At 38.7% G+C, this 20334-nt stretch overlaps 1 protein-coding gene across 1 annotated transcript in view; it reads right to left on the bottom strand.

Annotated features, from left to right (window-relative positions):
• Positions 1–101: 101 nt before the first annotated feature.
• The window catches only part of sh3bp5b (SH3-domain binding protein 5b (BTK-associated)), a 49001-nt gene continuing 28768 nt past the window's right edge, over positions 102–20334 (bottom strand). The window contains exons 5-9 of the mRNA XM_030158491.1: positions 17912–18042; positions 15020–15062; positions 13159–13378; positions 7813–8172; positions 102–2416 (exon numbers count right to left, since the gene is read on the bottom strand). Coding sequence (XP_030014351.1) covers positions 2205–2416; positions 7813–8172; positions 13159–13378; positions 15020–15062; positions 17912–18042 — 966 coding nt within the window. The 3' untranslated portion in view covers positions 102–2204. The remainder of the gene's footprint in view (positions 2417–7812; positions 8173–13158; positions 13379–15019; positions 15063–17911; positions 18043–20334) is intronic.

Raw genomic sequence — 20334 nt, forward strand, 5'->3', positions numbered from 1 at the left:
GGGGGGGTATCTGCTCATTATTGAGCATCCTCCTCTGTGAAAAACAGTCTAAGTGAAAACAGCATGCCTCTCTGGCAAATGATGCACCTGAGTCAATATTATGAACTTCCATTCAACAGAATACATTTAATACTTTTTATAAATTTAATTTAAAGTCTTCACTTAAACAATCCGTCAGACATGGATGAAAATGACACTTGTTTGCAAAATCATGCAACAGCAGTGATCTAAATTCTAGTTGTCAGAAAAAACAAAAAAACAAAAAACAGTTTAATGAAAGATTCTTATAATGCCCAAGGTGGACACTTAACAGCTGAAATGTTTATGTAGCGTGATGCTCATCACAGTATTTCTACAGTATAATTACACCGGGTGTATTTATGTGACCATAGTATTGAAAGAACATCCCTTGCAGAAGTTAAGAAAGTTCAGAATTTTTCCAACATTTACAGTGTGAAAGGGAAGAGTACAGCCCTTTCTGTTTAAGTGGCTATATTTATAGACTTCCTGTATAGATGCTGTAGTGGTGGTAAGTTTTTTGCACTTCAGACATCAAACTTGAAGTTTAAGGAAGAAAACTAAAAAGCAGCTTGAATGACCACTTTTTAGGATTAGACCAGTATTAATTATGTATGCTCAGTTTTACTAAGAGGGTATCTGTATTTAAGTGCTCTTAGAAAAATATGACTTGCACTTGGATCAGTTACAGCTTTACAATATGATACAGTTACTGGCTTCTGATTGAGGTCAGATTGACTGTTTTATAAAATTACAAAGGTTGTTAAAAACGGTGATGTGTGGTGAGGTTCATGGCTGGTGAGGAACTGACTCTTTCAGTCAGATCTACAAATAATGACACCAAGTATCTTATTCACCATTTGATTGGCAACAGTTAACAGGTTATGTTCCATATCTCATATCAGCATTCTTTAGACATACTTTCTTATGCGGTTGTATGATTGATCTGCTAGACTGAACAAGTTACACACATACATTTTATACATTATCCAGAATATGGAAAGTCAGGGCATATAATCAAAGTGTTTGAAACCATTTTATTGACAATATACAGAGAGACAGCAACACACTCTACTTGCATGGGATGCCAGGTGGGGGATTAACCAAAGGTGAGACTCAGCTCGCTGCTGCCACACCATGTGCCTCTTCCCTGTATTTGAATGGGAGATGTGGAAATTCAGCAATTATGAATTGAAAAATAATCAAAATTTCTGGAATCACAGAGAAAATATGTTTATAGTACAGATCAGCGGTTAAAAAACACTGCCATTTTTAGCAGCAACTACATAAAGTGGAAACTGCAGCCTTTTATTATTTAGAACTTATTTTAAACAAAATCATTTGTTTTCAGTAGATAAGACTAAACTAATTTAAGAGCATATGTAAATATCTTGGATTAAGAAGATGAAGTAATGAACTTGAAATGAATACTGTGACCATAATGATTTCCATTTATTCTATGTAATATGGCTCACTGCACATATACACCTAAGGCTATGTTAACACTGTAGGTTGATTCTCAATTGTGATTGAGAGACAGAAGTAAAAATATGAACAGGTATAAGTCAACTAAATAAAATATATATTTTTTTATCATTATAGGACTTTGATTATAATGCTCAGCCCTAGAGCAGAGAAAATGAAGAAGTCAGTAAACATGACAAAATGTCTTTTGCTTTTGCAATAAATAAATATTCAAGTGTTCATTTAGCATCACCACATGTGACTTTAATTTCTTTAACTGTTGCAATAATTCTACACAGAATATGGCATTTGCATTGTTGACAGCATGCTAGGTGACATGTTAGAGCAATATTTTTTCAAAGTAGACATTTACATAAAAGCTGGTTCACAATTGAAGGGTAGCACACGGGCAACTAGTGCACTCTTACTTCTGTGAAAGGTTTTCAGCCTTGGTGCTAAATTATTAACAGTATTTAAAGACCTTTTCCTTTAATATCCTTTACCAACTTTTATCAACACAACAATCCTGTTTCGCAAATGTCAATTCAAATGTATAAAGTCCTTCATTAAGGAAATGAGAGGAAAAACACTGGAATACCTTCAAGACTTGCCAATGCCATAATCTACAGCCTTTAAAGACTATGACAAAGTCATACTCTGGTTTGATTCCCAAGGTTTACTTTGCAGAGCCAAAATCCTTCCAGCATGTCTGTTTTTGTTCCTCAAACACCTTTGACTGAGACAACGGCCTGTTCAGGCTCGACCCTTTGGGGACAGCTATCCATGTTTTTGCCAATGTCTGTACGTGGAAGTCGCAGTTTCAGAAAGCTAAAACGTGCCTCCAGGCTGAAACTTTTCTTGATGTTGGAAGACTGACTATTGTTGTTGGATGGCACATTGTCCAAATCCACCTCAGCACCTTCCGCCCAATCACCTGCAGTAAAAAATAAGGTTCAATTATCATGCTGCATCCACAGTTACATTTTCATTTTAAAACGGAACTAAGAGGATTTATGCCCATACATTTACCAAAATGTCCAACATATTAGCAAGATTTCAAGAAATAATTGCACAGCATCCACATGGCCATGGAGGCTGATACCGCTGATGGGAATTGACCTTAAATGACGTGATATCAGCTCTCCTGTTGTAAATGTGTCAATAATATCCAGGAAAAAATTTAACATATTAATAAAATTATAAATCCTTTCCTTCCCCCATTAATCTTCTGAAATGTTTTGGAACTGATTTTCATGTGCTGTAAACCATGAAAATTGAAACAAAAAGCTTTAAAATGTAACTATGTAAAATTACTTTTCCACAATATTCTAGTTTTTTTTTGTGATACGTGTTCAGTGTGAGTCTATGCTAGCCAAAGCAATTTCTGTTGTTTATTCATTTCATTTCAGATTAGATTAGATAGAACTTTATCTTTATTGATCCCTTGAGCAGAGCCCTCAGGAAATTGAGGTTCCAATAGCAGCACAATACCGAATGTACAATATAAGGGATATTATAAGAAAATATAAAGATTTCCTTTTCTTTTTGTCAGACAGATGGAAACAAGTTGATTTTTTACCTTGACGTGCTTCGGCTACAACCTGTAGCCTTCCTCAGAAGGGTCACTTGATGTTACTGTGATGTGTCATTTTGTCAGCTGTTTTATCCAGGTTTGCCAGACAACAGGGGACAATAATGCCCCCTGCTGCCTGGCATCCCACGGAGGACAGCATCCCAGGTGTGGGATAAGGTGTAGGATCCCTCATCCCTGTTCTTGGTCCTCAGGGCCTGCATCCTGATTTCTATGGCCTCCCTAATCCATCACATGACGTCATATCATTGTTTACGAAGACACCAGTACAAGTGACGTTACACATACAGGTACATCTCAAAAAATTAGAATATCATGAAAAAGTTCAATATTTTTTGTCACTGTTACGGAAAAATAATACTCTACTAATTCGTCTTCAGTAAGGAAGGGTCAGTTCAAGCGTTCAGTGTCAAAGAAATCACTTTATTTGGAGCTCCATAGAAAGAGATATCACTCAGACAAAAGACTGAGACGGTCTGAACCCAAAAATACAAATCACAACATAGTCTTCTGTCTCCCATGAGAAAATTATGATGTGTCGAAAGTGTTTTGGTTAGCGTCAGGAACTTAGAGATAAGACCCCTGTGAGAAATGTTGGTTTGGCCTTCTGCTCTGGACAAAACACAAAAGAGGTCAAAACTGCTCTATAATACACAGTGACATGAATATATCTGAAATAGAGTTAGAAGCCTATATGATAATATGAAATATATGAAAATATATATGAATATATATGGATATAAGTAATTTTGCCATTACATCACTTATTTCAGAAAGTGAAACCCATATACTATAAAGACTCATTAGACATAGAGTGAAATATTCCAAGCCTCATTTCTTGAAATTTCTTGAAAAATTGATGATTATGACTTACAGATAATGAAAACCCAAAATTCAGTGTCTCAGAAAATTAGAATATTGCATTAAATCAATAAAAAAATGAATATTTTAAACAGAAATGTCATGCTTATGAAAGTATGTTCATTTCTATGAACTCAAGACTTGGTTGGGCCTCATTTTGCATGAATGACTGCATCAATGTGGCATGGCATGGAGGTGATCAGCCTGTTGCACTGATCTGGTGGAATGGAAGCCCAGGTTGCTTTGATAGCGGCCTTCAGGTCATCTGCATTGTTGGATTTGGTGTCTCTCATCTTCCTCTTGACAATACTCCATAGATTCTTTATGGGGTTCTGGCCATTCAAGCACAGTAACACCATGGTCATTGAACCAGTTTTTGGTACCTTTGGCAGTGTGGGCAGGTGCCAAGTCCTGCTAGAAAATGAAATCAGCTGTGCCTGTCCTGACCTGTGACTGCGGACCTCCTCCCTCACCTTCACCTGTCTGGATGGACCTCCTCACCCGTCTCATCTGACTAGATGGACTCCCTCATGTGCCCCCACCCTACTGCATCTTTACAGACTGGAACTACATCTGCAAATGGACGTCCATCAGTCTTGGTTCATCTACAGCCTGTCCATCCATGGGAGTGGATCTCTCCTTCACTGTGGTTCTCCCCAAGGTTTCTCTTTTCCCACTGGGTTTTTGGAGTTTTTCCTTGCCGAGAAGGAGGGTCTAAGGATGGGGGATGCCCAGGACATTAATCCATTTCCTTCATCTACTGTTTATTTGACTGGTGTTTGTTTTCATATCCAACTAATTCTGTAAAGCCCTGTGAGGCAACCTTGTTGTAATATGGGGCTCTACAAATAAAATTGAATTGAATTGAAACATGGATAAAACAGCTGACAATGACACATTACAGTAACATCAAGTGACCCTGCTGAGGAAGGTTACAGGTTGTAGCCGAAACAGGTCAAGGTAAAAAAAATAAACTTTTTTCCATGTTTCTGACAAAAAAGAAAAAGAAATCTTTATAATTTCAGCAGACAGTATGAACCTAATTGGACTTATAAGAAAATAGTAATAAAATAACTATAAAAAAAAAAACTGTAGCGAAAAAACAGACAATTGCACATTGTAAAAGACTAGTAAAAAAAATAAAAAACAGAACAGCAATAGTAAAGTACTAGTAACAATAACTATTGTGTTATAATATGCTCAACATACTAGTAGTTGTAACAACAATATATAATAAGTATGTAAGTAATAATTTATTCATTGAAAAGATGTGAAAAATGAATTGCTGGGTCTCAGAAGGTTCAATCTTACACAGTGGATCTTTACATTTTTAAATTGTATTTCTTAAATGCTATGTTTAATGCTATACAGCTGAGGTCATTTTGTATTATTTGTTAAATTTTCCTTGTTAGCCTTAAAATTGAGGACACAATTTGGTACAAACATCTCCTCAGATATTGAGGTTTTGCACAAACGTCACATGATCATGTGGTTTTCTGTTTACGACGCCATATTGGTAGGCAAGCTTTCCTTGCATCGTACAACGTGTTAAAGGATGGACCTGCTAAACTCCTGTGTGCTGTTTATTCCTTAGCTTTCACCAAGTACAAGTTAGGCATACAGTCCGCTGGGTTCCATTGGTGGCAGCGGTGGTTCTGTTCTGCCAACCGCTGTTTATAGTTATTACCGCGGTTAGCATGGCTTCTCAGTATAGTTAGCCTGCATGCCTGTTGTAGTTAGTGGCATGGAAAAAAAGAATTTTCATCATGTGGTACGGTGATGAAGACCCCTTTAAACCTACCAGGAGGGTTTCCCCTGGCCTATCACCCTATAGAGACAGAGTGATTGTGGCTCTACCTGCTCCCTTTGAGTTTCCTCAGCTGGGTGAGGCAGATGGAAGTGGCAGTCAGAGCTACGGTGGGTGACACCGGTGAGTTCAGCGGGGAACTGGTGACAATACTCCCCACCCATCTGAGCAAGTCTGCTTTTCTACTATGGGACAGCCTTCCCCATACGGTCAAGTCAAATTATGCTGCAGTGAAAGAGAAGATGGGATCGTCTTTTGGACAGAGACAGTTAATGGACCGTTTTAGAGCTCACATATCGGCTCGTTCACCAGTTTCGGGGGAGAGTCTGGAGGTGTACGCGGCTGATGTGAGCCGGCTGGGAGCTGGTACTCCTGTTTTTGCCTCCGAGTTGCCCGCGCATCACTGTTGTTAGTAAACACTGAAACTCATCTATGGTCCCTTTATCACAAGCAGACATACTCACAAATAACAAAACATGCAAACACGAGTCCAAAGAAAAACACGATATAAAGCAGCAGTTCTGACTTTCTGGATCCAGATAGCATGCCTACCAATATGGTGGTGTAAACAACAATCACATGACCAGTGACGTCAGCTGCAAGTCCTCAATACTTGCACTAACAGGCATAGGGGAATTGTGAAAAAGAAGTCATGTAAATTAACAGACACACAAACCAAGGCTGGAGTTATTGATGACCACTGTACTATGGTGAATTTGATGACTGTTGTTCAGTCCTGATGGAAGATATTTTGTCTGTACAGGTGACTAATGGGCTACTAGAGTGGAGCAGCTGGTGTCATTAACAATGTTTCTTTGGCTAGTCAGTAATTTAGTAATTCCAGTCAACAGGCCTGGTGTTACCCATCAGCCACTATCAAAACCAAATCTGCTGATACCAATAGTTTTGTAAATGCTCTATCAATGTTTATTAACTGGGCAAACTAATTAAATGGTCTATATTTCATGCAACTGACATACATATTTGTAAGGATGTCACATATTTTCCTCCAATCTTACATTCTGAACTGCAGTATGATGGATATTCACATAAACTATCATTGTGGTGTCAGTCGTCTGAACCAATTCCTCATGTGTACCTTGTGGTACAGTCCATACAAGTTTCCACTTTAGCTTAGTCTGCTAAAGAAAAAAAAAAAGAAATTGTACAAAAAATAGAAAAACATCAAAATCAGCGGTGGTGCCAATCATTGGCCAGTCTAATGGTAGGCTGTGAAATGACAATGAGCAATTTTTGATAGAGTAGAAAACAAAAATGCTTCTGTCCAGCCCTAAACCTGTCTGAGAAAATAATTGACATCTAGCATTAACCATAGTGAAAATAGTTTCATTTTGTTTTATTGTATTAACAAGGGGTTAAAATTCTGAAAATAAATCAGTATTTTATATTTCTGATACAGAATAAAGTGGAATAATTTTAATGGTCAATATATGGTATAATAATATGGTAAATATGTTATATAAGTGTGACCCATAAAGACCCAGTGCTACTTTTATGGCAGTTCCCAAATGAATTTTCCTCTCGATTTAACATTTCCTAAGCTATTTATCACCAGTTATTATAATACTACTTGTATTTTGTGGGGGTTTTTTTGTTTTGTTTTTTCTTTCAGTGAAAATCAGGCATTTTCCTATATTTAATTAATCATGTAGATCTTCATAAAAGCTCAGATTAAAGTTGAGGGTTAATATATCAGAAACAGACAAAACAAAGCAAATATATCAATAATTGCAGGTAAAAACAAGTGTCTCCTTCCACTGCCATTGATCAAAATCCATGGGTTTTACAGGTGAACAAATGTTGTAGAAGATGACAGTGTTTCCACGTTCACTACGGAACCTCTGAACGTCCAAATGGTTCATATCTGATGACCATGAAAAGATAAACTGCATTTTATAACAAATATTTACATGTATTGATAGGATTAGCGGATCAGAAGTTATTAAACATTTTACATCAGTAGATGATTTTGGTCGCCAGTAGCTGTTTAGGTCTTTGTGGGTTTATCACACAAACATACTCAGGTTTACAGCCCACTCCTCTTACCCACCTCTCTCCAAGTCACATTCAGGGGATGATGCCCCACTGCACTCACTGCGAGGCCCAAGGACTGGCGAGATGAGGCCAAAATCAGAGAGGGACACACTACCATGGAGATCCAGACTGCAGGGCCTGGACACTGCAGCCGGGGAGGAAGATGTGGATGACGACGAGGGAGTAGGTGAGGGTGAAGCCGAGGAGAATGAGGTGTAAGAGGAGGAGGAGATGCTAGTTAAGGTGCACGGAGACAGGAGATCCTGTGGACTGCTGGGAGATGAGCCCAGACTGCAGGTGGAGCGAGTCTCAGAGTCTTCCTCTGACATGATGCTGCCGCCACCGCAAGCCTCATCCTCAAAATATTGTGATGTCACTACAGAGACGGGAGGTAATGAGAAGAGCAGAAGGCAGCAACAAAAAAATGTCTAATGTACAGTACAATGTTAATTTCACCTTTCTGAAGCAACTAATAATTTATTTATTTAACTTAATACCTTAAAATCACCAGAGGTGTGGTGTGCCAGTGGTGTAAGGTCTGGTGAATGCAGAGGGTATTCAACAAAACCCCTCCGTCCAATCCACCTGTTTGGCAAGTTCACCAGACATCACACCACTAGACTTTTTTTATGGGATACCTAAAAGACAACGTCTATGCTATGAGACCTGCAACAGTCACTGAATTGAGAGCAGCCATTGAATGTGAATGCATGCAAATACCAAGGGAATTGTTTCATGATGTGTGCGATTCCACTGCTTTACGTTGTCAGCAGCGTCTGGACCAGAATGAACGTCAGTTTGAGAACAGGCGGTGACAAAACAATAAAATGATGTTTGTAAATTCTATTACATTTTGAAAATTAAATGAATTTTAATAAACACCTACTTTACAAATATTTAAAGTGTGTATACATTTTTTGGGACACCCTGTATATACTTTATTAAGCAATAAAAAAGTATTTTCATATACACTATATTGCCAAAAGTATTTGCTCACCTGCCTTGACTCGCATATGAATTTAAGTGACATCCCATTCCTAGTCTATGGGGTTCAATATGACGTCGGTCCACCCTTTGCAGCTATAACAGCTTCAACTCTTCTGGGAAGGCTGTCTACAAGGTTTAGGAGTGTGTTCATGGGAATTTTTGACCATTCTTCCAGAAGCGCATTTGTGAGGTCACACACTGATGTTGGACGAGAAGGCCTGGCTCTCAGTCTCTGCTCTAATTCATCCCAAAGGTGTTCTGTTGGGCTGGGGTCAGGACTCTGTGCAGGCCAGTCAAGTTCATCCACACCAGACTCTGTCATCCATGTCTTTATGGACCTTGCTTTGTGCACTGGTGCACAGTCATGTTGGAAGAGTTAGGGGCCAGCTCCAAACTGTTCCCACAAAGTTGGGAGCATGGAATTGTCCAAAATGTCTTGGTATGCTGAAGCATTCACAGTTCCTTTCACTGGAACTAAGGGGCCAAGCCCAGCTCCTGAAAAACAACCCCACACCATAATCCCCCCTCCACCACACTTTACACTTGGCACAGTGCGGTCCGACAAGTATCGTTCTCCTGGCGACTGCCAAACCCAGACCCGTCCATCAGATTGCCAGATGGAGATGCGCGATTGGTCACTCCAGAGAAGGCGCCTCCACTGCTCTAGAGTCCAGTGGCGGCGTGCTTTACACCACTGCATCCGGCGCTTTGTATTGCACTTGGTGATGTATGGCTTGGATGCAGCTGCTCGGCCATGGAAACCCATTCCATGAAGCTCTCTGCGCACTGTTCTTGAGCTAATCTGAAGGCCACATGAAGTTTGGAGGTCTGTAGCGATTGACTCTGCAGAAAGTTGGCGGCCTCTTCGCACTATGCGCCTCAGCATCCGCTGACCCCGCTCCATCAGTTTACGTGGCCTACCACTTTGTGGCTGAGTTGCTGTCGTTCCCAAACACTTCCACTTTCTTATAATACAGCTGACAGTTGACTGTGGAATATTTAGGAGTGAGGAAATTTCACGACTGGATTTGTTGCACAGGTGGCATCCTATCACAGTTCCACGCTGGAATTCACTGAGCTCCTGAGAGTGACCCATTCTTTCACAAATGTTTGTAAAAGCAGTCTGCATGCCTAGGTGCTTGATTTTATACACCTGTGGCCATGGAAGTGATTGGAACACCTGATTCTGATTATTTGGATGGGTGAGCCAATACTTTTGGCAATATAGTGTATCACCAAAAGCTTTTGGTGAATGTTTTCCTTTAACATATAAGCTAATTATATTATTACTTGTAAGCATATCTCTGCATAGTTTTAATTTCATTTTGTACCAAGTTTTTTACATTCCGTTTGTCTGTATATCTTAATAGGGACAGAAAAGAAGATCTCATGCCTAGCTGTGTAAAAAAGAACTTAGGTTTCAAAGTGTCGAGGCAGCCATGAAGTTGAGGAGAAGGAGTCCTTTGTGATATCAGTTTCAAAAAATAAGCAATAAATTCAGTATAAAAAAATAAAATAGGACCAATGGCCCTGTAGCTTACCGGCCAAATTAAAAGTTTTGGGAAATGTATCCAGATGCCATTTATTATCACCCAGTTATGTGTATTTATTAAATTACAGAAATAGGTCATGTTTTGGTCATATTCCAATCAGAGCTGTAAAAAATTCAAATTCCAACTTGATATCATTGATACTTACTGATTTATTGTATCAATCCACTTCCTATCTGTTATAATGGGAACATTTTGGAAAGTCGCACCAAACCCAGAATCAGATCTGGATCAAAATAATTTCAATACCTTGTGTTGGCATCATCCTAAAGAAGCTGTATACCAAGTTTGAAGTCAATCAGAACCGTACTTTCGGAGAAGAAGACAATTGAAATTTTGTCCCCATAAGAGCCCACGTTAAATTTTCCGTAAGTTCCCAGATCCAGAAGAAGATCCTGATCAGCATGTGGCCATAATGTTTTGGTCATCTCCCCATCAGGGCTGTACTGTAGAAATTTACACTTGATACGATTTATATTTACTGAGTTATTGCATCGATCCACTTCCTATCTCTTGGGGAAATTTTTGAAAGTCACACCAAATCCAGAATGAGATCCAGATCCAAATAATTTCACTAACTTTTGTTAACATCATCATAAAGAAGCTGTATACCAAGTTTGAAGTCAATTGGAATTGTAGTTTCGGAGAAGAAGACGATTGAAATTTTTGTAACGGACGACAGACGACGACAACAGACGACGACAACAGACGACGACAACAGACGACGACGATGACGCCGGACGCTGCATGACGACAATAGCTTAAAGCCTGTTGGCTGGTAAGCTAAAAAAAGCCTAAGACTACTGTATGTTCATTTTGATTCTCTGATGAGTACTTTTTCCACATAAAAATACTACAATCAATATGCCACTGTCTGTCTTGCAGTGAAATTAATTTTCATAAGGGCTGTAAAAATGAATGCATTAATGCTGATTAATCTATCATTGTGATTAATCTGGTGAAAAATTTTAATGTAATTAACCCATCTGCAGCACAAAATCACTCTGAACGTCTCTACCGACACATTTGGGGCCGTGTGTCCCAGTAGAGTTAGCGTCGCGCATGAACAAATGGACAGTTGATCTGGTAGTGACAGGCAGCAGAACCAACCCATATAGATGGAAGATGCTAAACAGCACATTGGTCCTCTGGATGGAAATATGAGAACAAAAAAACCCAAAATGGAAAAGTTGGTTACAGTTGTTTTGTTGAAACTGTTTTAAGGTGTTTAATATTTAACTGTGATTAATCCAAATTAATCCACAGCAACCCTGTGGTTAATCTGATTAAAAATTTGAATCATTTGACAGCACTAATTTTCATAATTATTATATCATCTCTAAATTGTAGTTACCTGCTAATCTCACAACATTCACTGCTAAAGAAGAAGTGATGGTTAAGAGAAAGGACGATGACAATATTTATGAAATGGGGTGGTAGCACTAGAATTGTATTTTCCACTCTAGATTAAAGCATAGAGCTTCATCTTTTGCATTTGTGTGCTTTAAAGTTAGTGCAGCACATTTCATCTTAATATGGATTACTATTGTAAACATTATGTAGTCTGCTTTAAACAGCTCTACTACCCTTGTTACTATGGTGACACCATCCTATTCTACCATAGACAAAGCACACATTTGTACCATTGTCTTATTCCTTCATAATGCTTTATAAAGAGTTTTCTAAGAATAGGTTTTTCGGGTTTCTATTTTATGGGCTATATTCATGTATGTTCTTTGTGCACTAAATAACTACAGCCGCAAATAACTACAGATTTGGATGTGAAAATTTCTGTATACACACTGTAAAAGAGGCCCACTGAGTTTTCAAGTCAGAATTTTCAATGCTGTTAGAATGTAGTTTAGACAATTAGTACATTTACATACACAACAAAATTACTAATAATCTGTTCACATGACCACTGAAAATGAATATTCCAACAACACTGCTGTTAATTTGCAGCTGTGCATACCAAAGTATTCCTACTGGGGGCAGACGGGGGCTAGGGGCAAAGTCTCCCTCTTTAGTTCCTTCAATTATCCTCTGAAAAAGGTCAGTTTCAGTATTTAGTCATCCAAAATCTGTTATTTTCCTCTGTCATAATGTTTAAAGTCAGATGTTTTTTTCCCCTTTGGACCAGAAATGTGCCTTTCCCTTTAAGTGTCCATGTAAACGCATTCAGTGAAGGTAACGTTAGAACACTTTCAGCTGTTCAAGTAGTTACTAGCTTGAAATCCTGTTTTCATGTTTAACAGTATGAAATGCTGTCATCAAGCTGCCATCAAAAGCAAGGTCAAATATTCTATGAAATCCTCATGGTTGGGCTTGTTATCAAACTTTCTTCTCTTAAGCTGTGCAGTAGGAGGAACAAACACAATAGCCTGAATAACATCTAACTAGTCAGAGAGGAAAGCAGAAGAGAAAAAAAATCAAAGAGATCTACAGGGTAATCTAATAGCGAGCCCCACCATTTTTATAACCATTTTTATCTTTTTTTCAATAAATGCTCAAGCTCTCTAATGCACACATCAAGTCATAGCCACTTAAACATACAAATTACACATGATCCTCTATACTCATAATGATTTGTCAATGAAGTTCTGCTCAATTATTTGCTTGGTTTTCATTTTCGTAGTCACAACTCACTCTCTGTCTTCCTGAAGCCCCTCATGTGTAATTGGTCAAAGAAGTACTCAGCACATTATAAATAATATTCCCAGATTTTTTTGTACTTTAAAATAAAATGTGTAGAAGGGGATGAAAGAATCTTAAAAAAAAAAAAAAGCATGCTTTTTTTCTCAGAACTTACAATATAACATACTTACTGGAAATTCCATCAGACTCCATCGTAAAACTGGAAATATCTTCAACAAAAATGCTATCACCCTCAGCCCCCACACCTCGCACCCGAGGGCCTATGGAAGAGTTTCGCCGTCGCTCATGGATTTCGTCAGAAATCATCTCCAGGTTCGTCAGTGCTGTCTTGTACTTGCCTTTTGCCTGCGACAACTTAGCCTGCTGCTCATCCACAGTTTTCTTCAAATGCTAGAGTAAAGGCAGCAGAAAAAGTAAAAGTGATGAACGCTATCCTGTACCCACCAGCAGGCTGAGGATATGCTTATCCTAAACTACGACATCAAAATGGCATAATTCTACTACTGAGACAAACACAAGCCCCTTTTACCCAGAGATTCTGGAAAAAAGGTGAGATGGTGATCCCGCTTTTTTTCCACCATTGACCGATTTCCACAGCCAAGCCAAAGGAGTAACAGAGGTGAGACAGGCTGAACTTTTACACAGCGGACCTGTGTTCTGGAATCAAAGGGGGGATGACGCAGTGCAGCATATAGTGTGCATATGGAGACACTGGCATGGATTCTGCAGCAGCCGCCATGGGTGCCGCACCTACGTGCCATGGGTGAAAATGCCATGTAGACACATCACCAGTGGCACGAAACCATGTCATCCTTGGCACAAAGCCATGCAGCCATGACACAAAGCTGCCGCAGAATACATGCCAGTGCTCCCATATGCGCCCGCTGTCTCTCAGGTGCGGGGGTCACCATCATCAAAACATCATGGAATGTTGGGAACAAGAGGTGTTCCTTTTACACAGAGTTCCAGAATCATGATTCCACCTTTATCACGTCTCTATTACTACCTCCAGAGGTGTTACAAAGCCGCGATAAAGGTGGGACCAAATGATCCCACCATTTCATTTACACAGACGTCGTTCCGGAATAAAGACGAAATATTCAAGTAACAGAAGTATGGTTTCTCTTTTATACAATCTAACACTTTATGTGGGGCAAGACTCAGTTAGTGAAGCATGCAGTCTTAAAATACAGTCACAGAAAAAATGATTAGACCATCAAAAGTCATCAGAAACAATGGTTATGCAATCAAGTTCTAACTCCTGAGTGTATCATGTGACTAAAACAGAAAGAAAAGAAAACATGGAATGCCTAAAAGCACTGTTTTTGGCAGTACAATGCCATAGCTATTGATGTAAGAACTGAAGTGATTTTGGTTGTTATCAAGAAAACATGGAAAATGGATAGATATCAGCGCTTAAATTAAACTCTTATGAGCTATTTTTGTTGTTATCATTCTATTTGTCCAAAAAATGTACCTTTAGTTGTACTAGCCATTAAAATGAACAAGAAACTGAAGAAAACAAGGGGTGGTCTAATAATTTTTTCCGCAACTGTAGAAGAGTAGTCTTTGAGTCCAATACAAGGCTAAGAAAAAATGTAGACTCAATGTGATTCAAAGCCAAGACAGAGATCTTCAACGGTGCTCTTGAGGAGATGTGACCAACATAGGAATACATACAATATTATTGTATTATATTTGTTTTTAAAAATGCTCTGATAAAGTTAGGACTGATTGTACTGTTTTTTTTAGGCAAAAGCCTAAAAGTACAAGCTTGGAAATGTACTCCAGGAGTAATAAAAGTATTTCTCTGTGCTAACTGGACCTCACATTATCCATGTTGCTATAATAGTACCATCTTAAGACCGGTCTCAAGACTAAGACTTACAGTAGTACCCATTTCAAGCACTACTCAAAATGAACCCTACTATAAGCAATAGCATAACTTTACATAAACAAGGAAAACTTGACAATGTTATTATAAGCTGCAGAGCAATAGACAGTAAATGACAGCTGCGCAGGATGACGTACCTCTAGCTGCAGATAATACTTTGCTTTCATCTCAAAGTAAGGCCTGTGAAGGAGGTGAGGGCAAAGGGAAGAAAAGAGGAAAATATTAGATCACAGGACCAAAATTCTGTAACCCAGAAAAAGTGCTATAACCCAGTATCACCATGGCAACCCAAAGAGAGAGAAAGGGAAGGATGGAGAGAAACAAATAAAGAGATTGTGATGCTGGATGAGTAAATGATGCAAAATGCATACCAGCAAGCAAGACTATAACACAGTACAGCTACATCCACAAAACAGACAGAATGAAGCCATCTTAGCTAATTACAAAAGCTGATACTAAAATAAGGAAATGGCAAGTAAACTGCAAATAATAACCACTCTATAACAGAAGAAAAATAACCAGCTGTACCACTTTGTGTGACACAGTACAGCCTTTTAAGCCAGAGGGAACCCACGCAGACAATGGGAGAACATGCAAACTCCACACAGAAAGGACTGAACCCAGGACATTCTTATTGTGAGCTGACAGTGCTTACCACTGCACTACCATGTCGCCCCATGTTACACATACTGAGAAAATATCCCCCCTTTTGTTTTTTTAAGGGTGTTTTCATAGATTAAGGTCATGTTTCTATCCAAATGTAATGAAAATTTTAATAATTTGTTTTCCATGTTTCTATCTCTATTGCCAATTTATATTTATGCACATTTCTATCTACTACTGTTGTGTGAATATTAGTTCAAACTGATGAATAGTAGGTACATATTAGTAGTGTCTTATTTCAAAGGGTGGAGCAAATGTTGAAAGAAGAATTAATGTTTCTCGTCCTTCAACGTATCTTCCCACAGGGTACCCCATGGGACACCATTGAATACCTTCTCCACATCCAAAAAACATATGTGGGCTGAATGAGCAAATTCCCACAAACCCTGTAGGACCCTGTCAAGGTTTAAGAGCTGGTCCAGTGTGTCACAGCCTGGTCAAAAACTGCATCGCTCCTCCGAGGTTCGACTATCAGTCAGACTCTCATTTCCAGTACCCTAGCAAAGACTTTCCCAGGGAAGCTGAGGAGTGTGAGCCCTTTGAAGTTGGAACACACCCTCCGGTCCCCCTTCTTAAAAAAGGGAATTACTACCCCATACACTGCATGTCCAGCAGCACTGTCGCTGACCTCCAAATGACGTTGAAGAGACCTCATGTCCCTCTGTAAACAATGTTTGTGGAGCAGTGCTACCCCTTCTTAGTCATATTAAATGGCCTTCCTGAATTCTTCCCACACCTGAGTCTCTTGCCTCTTTGGCCTGTTGGTACCTGTTAGCTGCCTCTGCAGACCCATTGAACCAATCTAGCTGTATAGGACTCCTTTTTCAGCTTGACCTGCACCCTTTGCCTTTGATGTTTACCACTGGGTTCTGAGATTGCCTCCATGACAGGCATCGGTGACCTTATAGCCACAGCTTTGGACAGCTTGAAGTCCCAAAGGCATAGACAAAGACAACACTCAGTCTGCACATAGAAGCAACCCCCTCGTCCACTGGGGTAAACTGCAATGTACAGGTACTGAGCTGGGGTGGGGCTATGATTAACCCCACACCTGCTGCGCTCCTTTCACTCAGGGCAACTCCAGAATAGAAAAGAGTCCAGCCCACCTCACAGAGATTGGTTGCAGAGTCCAAGCTGTGCGTAGAGGTAAGCCTGACTATATCTAGCTGATACCTCTCAACCTCAAACAATAACTCAGGCTCCTTTCCCACCAGTGAGGAGATATTCCAAGTCTCTAGTGCCAGTTCAGCCAATCAGGGATTGGCTTCTGTCCTTGGTTGTCACATGATCCACATGGCACTGGACCTCTGTGGCTCCTCCCTCAGGTGATGGGCCCACAGTAGGGGAATCCTTTTAGTTCTTAAGGGCTGAGTCTGGCTGGCCCCGATGGGCAATGACTCAACTGCCAGGTGCTTGGAAATGAGTGCCTCCCCCAGGCTTGGCTCCAGGATGCAGCCTTAATAACTTTGATCTGGGTATGAGAAACTGGTTCCTTCCCTTTATTCTCATTTTAGGGGTGAGGAATCACACCTGTTTGGCCAAAATCTCCATCTACAATATATGCAAATATATGCAATTTTATATCACAGTGGATATATATATATATATATATATATATATATATATATATATATATATATATATATATATATATATATATACACACACACACACACGTATATACGTGTGTGTGTGTGTGTGTGTGTGTGTATATATATATATATATATATATATATATATATATATATATACACACACATACATATATATATATATATATATATTCAATAAGAAAGTGGTTTACACACATAACACATAACTATATGCAAACCCCTCCTTTCCTGTATCATGTATACTTTCTCCATAAAAAGCCAACCAAATGACAAGAAATATTGCTGTGAAGAATATGACTTGCAGTACAATTATAATAGTGCTTATATCTGTCTGCGTTGTTGTTTGTCAACTAGTTCTGCATACAAATAAAGTAACCTGACCATGATATAAATATATCATATAAATGATATAAAACTCACCTCCATATATTCTTTTTGGAGAGCTCAGTATAAAATGTATGGTTTTAACTAATTATGATAGAATATTTTGCAAACGTTGGCAAAAAATGGCAGTGTGGTGCAAGTATGAAAAATAAATACCGAATAATTAAAGTTGTATAATCTTACATTACTTAAATAAGCTAAATCAACTCATCCTCAATGCTTTTTCAAGTTTATCTGTTATTGCACAATCATAAAGTGTAAAGTGTGAAATGTCATATACATTTTTTTCATTGTGTGGCACAGTTGTAATAGAGAGCAGTTCCATATGATGTGCTACCAAGTGGTGGAACTGTACACTGATGGTCTTACTTGGACTTGCTGATCGTGCGCTTGAGTTTCTTCTCCAGCTGCTTCATGCGATTGATGGCTGCTTTGTATTTGGCCGCTATCTCTTTGTGCACTAGTTCACTTCTCGTCTTTGTGTGCTCTGCCTCCATGACCTGTGGCAGCCAATTAGATCAGCTTATTAGTTGTGCATTGAATTTTATTACATTGTGGATAATAGTCTTGCAGCAGCCGCCACTAATGCAAACTGAATAGAGAAGACCACTCATCAAGGGACATGTTCTGGTATCCTATCTGTTTTGCCCACTTTGGATTTATTTTAAAAAATGGGTGTGTCTGGTTCAGTAAAATGCATAATTATGCCTAGAAAATCATTTTGGATCATGTTCAGAGATGCATGACTCACTTGCTGTTAGCGTGATAATGCCTGTAAAACTAAGAAATAAGACCATGTATGGTAACAGAAAGTACAATCGCGGAAAAAAATATTAGACCATCAAAAGTCATCAAAAACAATGGTTATGTAATCAAATACTAACTTTTGTGTGTATCATGTGACTAAAACAGAAAGAAAAGAAAACATGGAATGCCTAAAAACACTGTTTTAGGCAGTACAATGCCATAGCTATTGATGTAAGAACTGAAGTGATTTTGGTTATTATCAAGAACATATGGAAAAAGGATAGATATCTGCTCTTGAATTAAACTCCTATGAACTATTTTTGTTGTTATCATTCTATTTGTCCAAACAAATGTGCCTTTAGTTGTACCAGGCATTTAAATGAACAAGAAACTGAAGAAAACAAGGATGGTCTAATAATTTTTTCTGTGACTGTAGATGTTACATTTATTAAGCAACAAAACTATGTTCTTTTCATATTTCTTTAAGACATGTTTAGGTGATCAGTTGGGATGTTACATTCACTTCTGCATGTAGATAATGTATAATTTTAAAAACCTTCTTATATTGCCTTAAATTTGAACGTCTTGCCCTCCTAATAGATTCTAAAGCTTGATATATTTTATGTATAAATATAGTGTGTTTAACATATTTCAAGCAATAGAATCTACAAGGTGGGCAAGAATGTTATTTTAGATTTTAAAAGTCAAACCTAATGATTTTGCTGTATTTTCCAACATGATATTCAAATGAGTTCAGGTCAGAGGTCATGTTTGGTCATTATATGGAGCCAGATATGTATTAAAGGCACTATTTAAGTATTATAGGCATGAATAATATATATAAGTTGATAAAATTGCATAAGAGCTTTGATGGGATTTTTAGGAAATATTGCTGGTGCGAGATGATGACAAATGGGGGTGAGTTCAGCTGCTGCTGTAGCAGCATCTTCAGTTTTAGTTGGTTGTAGAATATCAATATATGGCATCATAAGATGTATCCTTCTTGGAATCAAAAATTTTATTTCTGAGTAAGTCTATGAAACTGGGCCAGGTAGGTACAGAAAGGAGACAAACCCTTTGGCATAGTGAATGGATAAAATCACAAGGTCATACAGAATTCACAAAGATTGGATGAATTTTTGACTTTCAAATATATGACCAGTGGTGGCTCGTCAATAGAGGGCGTTAGGACACTGCCCCACTTGTTTCACAGCAAAAAGAAGGAAATAGGAATCACCTAAAATAATTTTACAGAAACATTAATATTTAAATAAACGAGCTATACATGACACAGTCAGTGAGTACCATGTGTAATCTGCATTCAAGTGTAGTTTAAAAATGTTTCCGGTCAATTAGTGAGTAGTCAGCTCACATGTTTCCTGTTTGGGGTGCAAAAATCTGCACCCAAGGCTCTCCGTTTACCATAATAGACTCTTGTTATAAATAGCACGTGCACAGTAGAGGGGAGTCCCCTCCAATACAAGAGATAGGAGAGCCTCGGGGCACAAAAAATTGCGCCCAAGCACCACCCACATCCCGAAAAGAATCAAGACCTTGACTTCCTACTGAGCTATGACTAAGCCGATAGATATCTCAGTGGTTAACATAACTGACTTTGATGTGGGAGGCGAGGGCTTAACTCCCAGCACGAGTGGTATTTTTGATTTGTTTCAGCCCTTACACTGATTTTCTATTTTTTTAATGCCATTTGATCTACCAACACGACCTTCACCCCTAGTCTAAATGCATTGCCCATACTATCAATGGGAAAGACACTTGTCAGGGACATGCCTGACTTAAAAGCGGAACAATGTAACATTTTACCGTTTTGGTTCGTCTTCGCTGTTTTTACAGTATTTTTCTCTACAGTATAGTATTTCTCTCTACAGTTTCGAAGTATTCACTGTCATAAAACCCACACTTAACCATCCCCCTCCAACCATGTGCATTTGTTTTCAATGAAGCCAGTGATGAGAAGGAAAAAAATGCTGATCAAAGACACTACTGGAGCGGAGCAGAGTGGGAAACTTTAGCCAGACATTGAA

This window comes from Sphaeramia orbicularis, chromosome 16 (genome assembly GCF_902148855.1).
Source record: "Sphaeramia orbicularis chromosome 16, fSphaOr1.1, whole genome shotgun sequence".
NCBI classification, from domain to species: domain Eukaryota; kingdom Metazoa; phylum Chordata; class Actinopteri; order Kurtiformes; family Apogonidae; genus Sphaeramia; species Sphaeramia orbicularis.